The following is a 12,721-nucleotide window of genomic DNA, read 5'->3' as shown; positions in this document are numbered from 1 at the left end:
CATACTCACAGTGATCTTCCTACCTCTGCCTTCTGATTGCTGGGTTTAAATCATGCTCCCCCACACCCAGAAAGTAGAGTTCTTTTAACCTAAACCTTCTATATTAATATCTCTAAGCTAATTTATTCTATATTAGTACTTGCTATACATTTTGAGTGATGTAAATAAAGTTCAAATTAGTTTAAATGCAACTATAGTTTTAGCAAAAATACATTCAAATCTTTCAGGCAGTTCCCTCTTATGTGTAAGATGATTATTGACTCTTTGGCTTGCTAAATTTTTTATATTAATTTTTAATGATCACATGGTATATTATTTAACATCAACAGTAGTTAATTATGAGGGATTTTTTTGGACCTATGTTTTGGTTTTGAAAGTCTTCATGTGTTATAATTTCCTTACAAGAAAAGAATTAATAGTAGTGTAAATTTTCTTAAAATACTTTGCTGATTGCTCATTTATTATTAAACTACTAGTAAGCTGAGTAGATGCTCTTTGCCTCACTTCACATTCCAAATTGTCTTACAGTTTTATTGTATACAGTTTTCATTTTAAATGAACATGTCATTGTTATAAGATGCTTGAGCTTTTCAGTTTGGCATGTCTTTGAAAGAGTGCTTCATGAGTTAAAAACTAAGCAAGTGTAAGGAAATGAGAAGAATGTATATTGTCAAAGCAAATATTTAAAATAGATCATTGGTATATCTTTTTTCTTTTTCTTTCCTGAAAAATTTAAGAAAATATAGACATGAAATATTAAAATCTTACATGAAATAGTAACCAAAAATACTTTCTTAAAGTTTTCATTGTATTTATACCACATTTTATGGGCTGTATACTGTTACGGAAACGCAGTTGCTTGCAAAGTCTGCCAGTTGAGGTTTTATTCCCTAGCCACCTATGTAAGCCAGATGCAAAAAGTGGTTCATGTATCTGGAGTTCATTTGTGCACCCATTCTGTTCTCTTTTTTCTCTCTGTCAAGTAAATAAATAAAATATTTTTTAAGAAATTATACATGGGAAGTTCGTTGACCTTGGCATAATTTTTGGCTAATTGCATTTGCCTTTGGAGGCATAGTTTGAAGAGCATAAAATGTGATTTTCTTTGAAGATGGTGTTATGACACAACAAATGTGTGTGCCTTACCTGTCTTCTGCCATGTTAATGTGGCTAAACCTTAGTCTTTAGTCTCTAGGACATTTTTTATTCTATATTTTATATGGAAATGTCAACAAGGAATGGCACACCAATTGTGTTACTTCAGTTGTGACCTGGAAAGGGATCTGAAGTCACTTATTCATTTTATGAAGGGTGACACAGTAGTCTGAGTAAGCTCCAGAGAATTGGTACTTTCTGAGTTGATAGCAGACCAGTGACCCTACATAGGTGATAGGCTCTTGAAGCTCATTAGATACCCCTGGAGTTCACTTTTATTTACTGTTTGTCACATAAAAATCAAGAAGTAACTATCTTGCACAGTAACAAGATTCTATACATTTTATAAAACAAGATAACATTTATTATAACTACTTTCTTCTTTATTTTAATTAGGAATTTTTCTGAGGAAATGTCTTAAAATGCATATCTCCAAGTTCATTATGATTTTTTAATATGCAAAATGTCTGTGGATGCCAAACATAATTTGATTTTTTAGAACTATTCTAGCTTTTAAAAGTGTTTACTATAGCAGAACTCTGCTATATTGTCAGTTTAAGTGCTGTAGGGATCATCCACCAAAATGAGATTAACCACTACAGATGTATTTAGATGTATTTATCCTAGTGAATAAAAGAGAGAATCTTTAGACAGCTATTGTTTGACCCTGGAAAAGACCAAAGCGAAGGTGGCATTGGATTAGAAAAGCCAGACTATCAGATAATGGGGAGTCCTTAAGCCTAAGTTACTCTTCTTAGGAATTTGTTTTTGGCAGAGCTGGATAGGTGCCTCATGCCACTGTTGTGTTTAGTCATTGACTCTGAGCAGCCCAGAGCAACCATGGCCTGTAGTGAGTTCCCAATAGATCAAAAAGTGTAGCAGCTGGAGGTTGGGAGTCAGCTGTGCTGTCCCCAGCAGGTTTTATAGAAAAGAGCTCTGAAGGGAATAGCTCCATGATTCCCACAGTTAATAACAGTAAGAACTATAGTGGCAAGTACACATACATTATTTAGTCTTATCAGCCACTCTGTGAGGCATCATTTTTGAGCAAACAGAGAGACGGAGACATTAAGTAACTTGTAGGTCACTTAGCTAACAAGTGATAGACCCACAAGTCTAACTTAGAAATGATTCTCACTAGCCTGTCCTTTGGGTACTTTACCTGCTATATACTGATTATATAAATACAATGTAAAAAATTCTGCTAAACTCCCTTTTACAACTTAAATCCTTTTCATAATGTTACATGAATCTAAGTGTCAAGTTACCTTTTACCATACTAGTTGTTTAAAAATGATTTGTTTTCATTATGACATGTATGTTCAAAACTTGTAGGTTTACCCTTTGAATTTTGATACCTTTGCTCACCTGTCAAAAAAGCACATTATGGTAGCTCTACTCAATCTTGTTTTTCTCCAAATATATTGAAGTTGTACTACAGATCTCTAGCTACAGTAAGAAATTCTCTGGAGAGGAAGAAAGAAAATGTACATTCACATAGGAATTTATTTTCCAGAGCTAAAATTGACATTTTATAAATAATTTCCATGTTTCAAACTTGAGACTAAGAAATCATAGCTATTCAGTGTTATGCATTTGGCATGAGTCAGTTTTAGTTTCTAGTGCTTTCCATTGGAAATGGCATAAAAAGTAAGATATCTCTGAATTTTTTATGTTGTGGGCATCCAAGAGACAGAAAATGTGTTTATCTTATAGATGTGTGGCAGTGCATAGCAGCAGAAGTAACAAAATGGTCACAAAGCTCAGCAGTACTTCCCAGGTCACATTCACCCTTAATTTTTGACGAATCTAGAAACAACCTAACAGATAACAGATCATTTCTAGGTGATAAAGAGTATTTATCTAGTATGGGGTGTTGTTTTTCTTCTCATACTTCTTATTTTTATGGTGATTTAGAGATTTATTTTGTATGCCTATGAGCTTATTTGTTTTTAAATATGTGACCTAACTGGTAATTTAGTGCCCCATTTTTATTTTTAGTTTTAGTTTTAAAGGTATTTAGCATTGGTTTCTGAGGTTTTTTTTTTTTTTTTTAATTTCAAGCTTTATGCTTTCTTATTGAGCTGATATGTAAAGATATGGAAGATCTGGTTGTTTAGGTTTCTTTTTTTCCTCCTTGAAGCCTAGGAAAATATATTCAATATAAAGTCTTGAAGCATCAGTCTCTTGTTGGTGAAAGACTTATTGGTTATTGGCATCAATTAAGTACAACTGGAAATGCTATAGCATAGGACGGAGTGGGAAAGAATTTAACAGTAATCACTACTAGAAGTAGCTGTACATTTTACTTAAAATACATTTTTAGTAAACCAGTTTGAAAAATGTTGCTCAAAAATAACTTCCTTTGAATGTAAAAGTTGGAAATTATAGATTGGTACTTTAGAAATCTAGTCTAGCCTTTCAGTGACCTATCAGTTGCTATGAAAACATGAATCAGAAGTTAAATATCATATTGGCTGAACTGTAGCATACTTATGAAAGAAGCCAAAAATATGGATTAAACTGAATTTGAAAATAATTAGAGCTTAAGACCTAAACCTTATTCATCATTAAAATGAAATGATAGGTCCTTGACCCTTGGGTATGCCTGTAATAAACATGGAACTCAGTATTGTTTTCAACACTATTTTGGTTTTATAAGCTAAGACAGATGTACAAAAAAGATGCAGCTTTTATTTTGTATCGGCAGCTTCCAAATATTTAGTGTCTATTTCCAAGAGTTGCAATTAGTAAAGCAACTATGGTACTGAAATCTGCACATCCCACAAGCTAATTATATTTGCAAGGTCAGAGTGAATACATATTTTCAGAAAAATAAGGGGTTATATAAATATGTGTCTTCTACTTGGCTGTTATATCACAGTTTGTTGATCTGGAGTATAATGTGTACAATTCACAAATTTGTCTGATAACAGAAAGTGGTGTGTGATTGTGTTTATTTTACTAACCAGTATATTCACAGCAATCACTTCCAAATATCTCTCCAGTAAAGATGTGTTAATTACAAAACAGACAAGGTCTTCTATTATATTAAAGCTACTAACAAGAAGACAGCAGGAATCACACATGTAAATAGCATCATCAACCCCTATTTTAGTCCTCTGTTTTGATCTGTGAGTTGCGCATAGACCAAAGGTGCTATTAAAGACTGAGTGTATGAAATAGGCAGCATTATATGAACAAAATTTATTCAACAAGAAAACAGACCTTTAACATGAATTTAACAAGCCCGAGAAATTATAAACTATCATATGCTGCAGATTCATGCAGTGATAATAAACAAAAAAGGAAAGTAAGAGGTTTCCCTAAGCTAGCCAAACTGCTAATGGTTTTGTTATAAGCTGTCTACTGTTGCAGTGACCTCTGAAAAGTCTCAAGGCACTTGTACCAGAAAAAATTAAATGGTCAGGTTGCTGGTGAATAGAGATTCAGTGAGGTTTGCTGGACTTCACAGTAGAAAGGAATTTTTGATTTTCATCCTGTGCTTGAAGGTTATTGTTAATGATATATTAAGCAGATAATTTTGCTGCAAAGTTTAGTGGTTAAATTTTGAGACAAGATAAATGACTTGTTTAATGTTTATATACTTCAAAAAATGAACTATTTAAATAATTTAGATAGCTCTAAGAAGAATTTATAATTCCTCTTAATTCCATCTCCCCATACAATACCATAATTCTTTAATATGTTATATCTTATATTTCTCTTTCTGAGTATGGAGTGACCACTTTGCTGTCATTCTCTTGCATCATGCTGTGAATACACAAACATGGAGCAGTGCCCTGAGCTTGTACACACCTCCAGGTTCTCACTAGGGCTTTTTCTTGAATCTTACTGTGGCATAATTAACACCTTCTTCACCCATTGCTCATTAGTGTACTGGACATTAATGAGTCTATTTTGATACGTTGCTCTAAAGGAAAAATTCACTTATTCTCACAGTAGAAAAAGCAATTATAAAATTGTACAAAAATTAAAGTATAGAATATATTGCCATATTTATTTTTTATTGCATGCTAAATCTAATTTTGGTTTGCAGGTTGTTGAACATGTTAATTTCCTTAAGTCAGTTGCTATAGTGATGGCAGTAAATTCCTTTAATGTTTTTTGTTGGCTATCACATTGCTGTCAGTCTAAACATGTCATTTCACATGGGTAATCATTTATTAGTTGAATAATGTATTAAAGTCTTAAAGTTCTATTTTATTAATAGAATTTTTAATTTTAGGGTTTAAAAATAGATTATAGGGGCTGGAGGGATGACTTAGTGATTAAGGTGCTTGCCTTCAAAGCCAAAGGACCCAGGTTCGATTCCCCAGGACCCATGTTAGCCAGCTGCACAAGGGGGTGCATGTGTCTGGAATTTGTTTTCAGTGGCTGGAGGCCTTGGCACACTCACATTCTCTGTCTCCCTCCCTCCCTCTCTCTTTCTGTTAAATAAATAAAAATAAAATAAAAAAATAGATTATAGTACCCACTTAGCTAATGTTTTCATGAATTTTCATACTTGCTTATAATATTTTAGAGAAATAACACAGAGGTTTTACATGTAAAGTTACTATCTGATATTTTAGTTTGAAAACATTCCTAGTAAAAATATATGTTAAGCTGGGGAGATGGGTCATTGGTTAGTGGCACTTATAAAACCTGCCTATGTGGTTTTGATTCCCTAGTACCCATACAGAGCCTGATGCACAAAGTGGTACATATGTCTGGAGTTTGCAGTGGTAAAATGCCTTGGCATGCCCATGCATACTCTCTCACTTTCTCTGTCTCACAGATAAAATATTTTTAAATGTATGTGATATGTATTCATTGTGATATATAATGCAATTTGCACAGTTTCTGTAATTTTATTTTCATACAAATGATATTCAAATAATCCTTTGTTCTCTAATATTTACCATTCATAGCGTGGCGCTTCTTCATTATGAATCTGCTTAGGTTATACAGCTTTCTGTCATATTGGTCAGTCACCCTATCTTCCTTGCCTCACCTTTTAACCTGATTTTAATCTATGGGCCTTTTAGTTAAAAAAAAAAAGTGTTAAGATGTGAAGACTTTTTTATTTTTTTGGTGAGGGCTTTTAAAGCAATTGTTGGATAGGGTGTGGTGGTACACGCCTTTAATCCGAGCACTCAGGAGGCTAAAGTGAGTTCAAGGCCAGCCTGAGACTACATAGTGAATTCCAGGTCAGCCTGGGCTAGAGCAAGACCCTACTTTGAAAAAACAAGCACACAAAAAATAAAGCAGTCGGGCTGGAGGAATGGCTTAGCAGTTAAGACACTAGCCTGCAAAGCAGAAGGACCCAGGTTCGATTTCCTAGCACCCACATAAGCCAGATGCCCAAAGCGGCACAAAGGCCCTGGCATGCCCATTCTCTCTCTCTCTCTCATATAAATAAAAATTAAAAAAAAAAACCTAAAAATAAATAGAGCAATCACTGGAATTCTATATGATGACATCCAGTTAAAGTATATCTAATAGTGATACCTATTTTATTATTGCTTCATAGAGATACCTTGGCTACATTCTTTTTTGGGGGTAGAGGGTTCTCGAGGTAGGGTTTCACTCTGGTCCAGGCTGACCTGGAATTCACTATGTTCTCTCAGGATGGCCTTGAACTCGGGCAATCCTCCTACCTCTGCCTCCTGAGTGTTGGGATTAGAGGTGTACGCCACCATGCCCAGCTGGCTACATTCATTTTTATATGAATGTGTATTGTATAAAAAGGAAAAAAGTTTTCATAAACTAGTAAATCATTTATGTTCTGGAGATGCTTGATTTTATTTTGAGGTAAGAGGTGTCTTTGGGAAATTTTGAACCATTAGAATTAAAAGCAACACTGAAAGCTGATCCCCCCCCCCAACTAGAGTGCAGAAACGTTACATTGGTTCTGCCATCATTATGTTCTAGTATAAGTACATACATTGTTAGATTGAATAGATTTCAGTTAGCTTATTCTGAAAATAATCTGTTTTGAATCTCAGTATACTCATTTACCAATTGTACAAACAAGGAGAAAAAATCCAGATGACAGCAGTTGGCAAAAGATTGGAAAATCTCATTTGTTCAAACACTTTGAGAGGCAAATATACTCTGCTGTCTTGTTTTATGTGATGAACAGGAAGAGACAATTTGCTTAAAACACAAATTTATATAAAACTTAACAAATTTTAAAAGCTTTAACCAAATTCTTTCAGATCTAATTAATGAATACAAGCATGATATTAATAGGTTAGTGGATAGTATATCATTCTTGTGACTCTTATGTGTAAAAACTAAAATGATATTGGATCATGAAGAAATTAGAAGTCTTTCTATATAGACAAAAAAAGATACATACTGTCATTTCTTTTCTATGACTTCATCGCCATAATTATTGTATATAGTGTTCCTGGTTTGGGTGACCTTGTGTTTTTTTGTTTTGTTTTGTTTTTATCTCGTGCCTTCTAGTCTTGACAGTGGCTTGGACATTTAAAGCCATCAGACAAGTTATAAAGTCTTTCATAGTCACAAGAAGTAAAAGGTATTGGACTGGTAGAAAGTACACGCGCAAGTGACTTGCTGGCTGCCATTGTGTTGTCATTTCAAGTACTCTGGGAGTGTGTTGATGTGACAGGGTTGGGCTTCAGATGCAGTCCCTAAGCTTGTGCTCACTTTCAGTTTTCGTTTCTCTGTCATTCAGTTTGACTGGAAAAATTTAGGTGACAAACATATGCACAACAGTGAAGGCTATTTGGTGTAAGTTTAGCAATGACGTATTTTTAATAAAGATGCAAAGTTACTGTTTTGCTGCTTCATGGAAATTGCAATAATTGGTGTCATCTTACATTACAAGATAGAAAGTGGTATACTGATGGCACTATCAGCAGGAGGTTCTTTTTATTAATATTATAATTAAATGATTTCCTGGAAATAGGCCAGAAACAGATGCAAGTTGATGGTGCCTTGTCCACTGTTGCCTGGTGCCATCACCTGTGTTTAAAAAGACTTGACTTGATGCCTTGTTTTTACAGGTTGTTATTGATGCCTTCAGGTTGATCAATGCTAATATGATGGTCTTAGGACATGAACCAAGACAGACAACTTCAAATCTGGGACACTTAAACAAACCATCTATTCAGGTAATAGATATAGCTGATAATGTATTAAAAACGCTGTTCTGCATTTTTAAAATATGCTTTAGATAGTCACTTGAAATTTATTGCTTAGTGCTTTAATATTTTGTTTTAAAAGAGAATTATGTTCCACCTGAGGCTGATCCTGTAGAATTTAAAGTTTGAGCCCATCCTTGGCAGTAGAACAAAACACTGCCTTAAAAAAAAATACATGAGGGCTAGAGAAATGGCTCAGCAGTTAAGACACTGGCCTATACAGCTTAACGACCCTAGTTTGATTCCACAGTACCCACGTAAAGCCAGATACACAGAGTGGTGTATGCATCTGGAGTTCATTTGCAGCACCTAGAGGCTCTAGTGTGCCCATTCATATTCTCTCCTTCTTGCCTCCCTCTCTCTTTCTGGGTATGGTGGTGCACACCTTTAATTCCAGCATTCTGTAGGCAGAGGTAAGATGATCACTGTGAGTTCAAGGCCAGCCTGAGACTACACAGTCAAAGACCCTACCTCAGCAAACAAACAAAAACAAAAATATTATTGTAAAATTTAGATTTGCTTATGAGTCAATTTTTAGTAGTGCTGTAAATTTTTCCCATTGTGCTTTCAGGATAGCCATTTTAGGACCACAGTAGAGCTTTTATCTTGATCATATCATCTGTCTAGTTAACATTGCAGAAAAGGAACTTTAGGAGTTTGAGATGTAGGGCCATTGGCTATCATTGTTTGGTTCATAGACAATCTTCATATTAGAAAATAGTAGAGAAAACATAATGTATTTTAAGAGATGTCAAGAAACAGTTTTTAGACAGTACTTCAATTTTTATACCTTTTTTGGTTGTATCCCTATGTTTAATATAAGTCCTATAAAATGCAACTAAACATTACTTTTTAAAATATTGTTTACTTTTATTTATTTATTTGAGGATGAGAGAGAGTGAGCACACCAGGGCCTCCAACCACTGAAAATGAACTCCAGATAAACGCAGCACCTTGTGCATCTGGCTTACATGGGTACTGGGGAATCAAGCCTCGAACTGGGGTCCTTAGGCTTTATAGGCAAGCACTTAATCACTAAGCCACCTCTCCAGCCTTAAACATTACTTTTAACAAGAGTTTATATCTTATCAGTGATGTCAACTCTTATTGTAGTATTGGTGTTCAGACATTGACTATCCTCTTGAGTGATTAATGTTCTCTTTGTATCATTCACATGCCTCATTGTTTTAATACAAAAGTTTATTGTTTGTAAGAATTAGTTTAAATGTGCTTTTAAATGCACCACAACCCTTGTCTATGTAGGTAATTATTTCTCTAAAGATTAATTAATTGGACAGAAATACATGTTTGATTGCGTAGAACCACAACACAAAGACATAGTAGCTGCTACTGGTCCCCTTCTGACACCTTGTTTTGCCATAAGATTGTCTTTGGGGAATTATGACCTTAACAGTTAACCGTAGGTAAGCCTTGGTTATACTTTGCTAACTTTGTATTTTTAAATGCTTATTTTGTGCAAGTCACTCCATCTCTTCATAAAAGTGAAATGTTTTGTTTCACAGGATAGGGGTATATTACTTTTGGAAAAAAAATACTTTTACAAGTTAGGGAAAACTGCAGTGCATAATGAGTATGAAGTAAGCTCCCAGTGACTTTGATTGGGCCCAGACAAGCCCATACTTGCTGTTCCAAGAGAATATATTATTGAACCTGTTTAGTCCATGATAATGGCCTTTCTTATAAACCCCCATAGCATCATGCTTCATTATTCTTTTTTTTTTTTTTAAACAACATGTTAAATAGCATCTCACAATCCAGAATCATTGTGATTAAGTGCATGGTATATTTCTGCCAGTTTTTACTAATTACAAATCAGCAGCCACCTGTTGCATGTATCTTTTTTTAAAAAAATTAAAACAGTGCCTTTTAACCTTAAAATATATAATCAGTATTAGAATTTGTTTTTTTCTACACTTGTAATTTTTATTCCCACCTTATAGTCCATAATTAAATATGAACCTTATGAAGCAAACCTGAGTTAAATGACCTATGTATAACAGCTATAGTGTCATTATTTTTCCTGTCTTTCTAGTTTGTTTTGCCTTCCAATTAGAATCTCTAAATTTACTTGTTTGCAGTGTATATAGCGCCCATCAGAATGACGTCTATCTGGGTGCTTTATAGTTTCTAGACAGTTTCAACACTGAGGCATATAAATGGGATTAAGCCAAATGTGATGGAAAAATGCCATACCTTAGAACATTTAATTATTTTGTAAAATAAGCTAGAGTGACCCAGAAGTGACAGAGGAAAACAGTTAATCCACAATACAATTGAAATGTGTGCTTCCAAGATTTTTAGCTTGGCAATTCAAAAATACCATATCTTCTTTGTTAGTTTTTGTATTTTTTCAAGGTAGGGTCCTACTGTAGCCCGAGCTGACCTGTAATTCATATGCAATCCTAGGCTGGATTCAACTCATGGTGATGCCCTTACCTCTGCTTTTTGAGTGCTGGGATTAAAGGAATGCACCACTATACCTGGATTCATCATGCCTTTTATTTTAAAATAAAAGTTAGCTAGTGTTGAGAGAATCTGCTCTCAAGGGGCTGGAGAGATGGCTTAGCGGTTAAGCGCTTGCCTGTGAAGCCTAAGGACCCCGGTTCGAGGCTCGGTTCCCCAGGTCCCACGTGAGCCAGATGCACCAGGGGGCGCACACAACTGGAGTTCGTTTGCAGAGGCTAGAAGCCCTGGCGCGCCCATTCTCTCGCTCTCCCTCTATCTGTCTTTCTCCCTGTGTCTGTCGCTCTCAAATAAATAAATTTAAAAAAAAAAAAAGAATCTGCTCTCAAGCCAACTTAAATGTAATAAGGATAGTTGTATAAGAGAAGCCATTATTTATAGTAGTAAGTGAAAAGTATAATGTGTATTATCTTCTGTGTTAAAACTGGAGAATATATATTGCTTTGTACTTGCAAACATTGGACTACTATTGTCTGTGTCTAGAAATGATAGTTAATAGGTATATATGTTAGTGACTAAATTTTTAAAGATATTCCATTAGAAACTTGTTCAGTGGCATTTCAGATCCTTAAGTGTCACAATAAATTTGAAGACTGGTTGTCAGCCTTGCAAGTTTAGTAAATATTGATGCATGGATGCATTCACTGGGGCTTTGAACATCCTAGGTATAGCCATGTAGCATCGTGTAATAGAGTTATTTGAAAATACTATTTTCTGTAATTATGAAACACAAAGTTTAAAAATTTTGCATTTAATCCCAGCACTCAGGATGCAGAGGTTGGAGGATTGCCATGATTTTGAGGCCAGCCTGGGACTACATAGTGAATTCCAGGACTTCCTGGGCTACAGTGAAACCCTACCTTGAAAAACAAAACAAAACATTGTAGTTGAACTATGATGGTCATTTTGTGGTGTGGTAACTGAGGCCTAGAAAGTTGACTTGTTCTAGATGTTCAGTGTATTAATTCAGGAAATGGTAGATCTCATTCTTCTCTGTTGCAGTTGGAAATTTAAATATTTTTGTATAAACAATATATGAATATAGTTCAAAATTCAAAAGGTAAACGCACCAATAAATATCTTTTGCTACCTAGTTCTTCACTCCAGAGGGAACCACAAAACATGATTTGTTTTTGATTTCTGTTTACATACTGAAAGCTTCATTTTAGAATGTGATTTATTGGATAGTATTTATCCTCATCTTTTAAGTTTATTATAATTTAAAACAAATTTATCTTTAGATCTAAACACATTTTAATAGCATGAAAATTTTCTAAACTTATCAAAAACCTATGAGCAATGTATGTATAATGCACAAGCTGTATGTATGGGCTCACTATGTATCTATGCTGGTAAAAAAATACAAAAACAAAAACTCCATCCCAGACTCGCCTTAACCTTGTGATCCTCCTGCTCAGGAGTGCTGGCATTATAAGTTGTGCATCATCATTTCCTGAGTTAAGCTGTATTTATAATATGCCTGCTTTTTTCTTGAGCAGTTAATATATAAAACTAACCTGGCCCTGTGCAGTCCTCTTTCTGCATGAGACCAAATGCTCATAGTTTATGATTTGGGATGAATACTCAAGGGATATGAAGTAGATAAGTAAGTAAAATTGAAGCACTGCTTGAGACTATTTGTTTTACCATTGCCTTTGCTAATCTTTCATGCTGCTTGTGTTCATTTTTCTATTTATGTAAGCAGTTTAATTGAAAAAACAATAGGTAGTGCCGTCAAATCAGTAGTATTGCTTAATTCTGAAATGTGGGTCTGTATGCAACCATTGGCTTAAGTGCCTACAACTGTCACTAGTTTTTTTTTTAATTATTTTTATTTATTTATTTTATTTATTTATTTATCTATTTGAGAGAGAGAATGGGCACACCAGGGCTCCCAGCCACTG

General features: G+C 34.6%; 1 protein-coding gene across 3 annotated transcripts in view; it reads left to right on the top strand.

The window, feature by feature from the left end:
• Positions 1-12,721, top strand: part of Psmd14 (proteasome 26S subunit, non-ATPase 14) — a 109,508-nt gene that overhangs the window by 77,359 nt on the left and 19,428 nt on the right. For all 3 annotated transcript variants that reach the window (XM_045147432.1, XM_004651881.2, XM_045147433.1), the window contains one exon: positions 8,196-8,303. In XM_045147432.1, coding sequence (XP_045003367.1) covers positions 8,196-8,303 — 108 coding nt within the window. The remainder of the gene's footprint in view (positions 1-8,195; positions 8,304-12,721) is intronic.

The sequence above is a fragment of the Jaculus jaculus genome, chromosome 4, assembly GCF_020740685.1.
Source record: "Jaculus jaculus isolate mJacJac1 chromosome 4, mJacJac1.mat.Y.cur, whole genome shotgun sequence".
NCBI classification, from domain to species: Eukaryota; Metazoa; Chordata; class Mammalia; order Rodentia; family Dipodidae; genus Jaculus; species Jaculus jaculus.
This window is presented reverse-complemented; position numbering and strand designations above follow the sequence as displayed.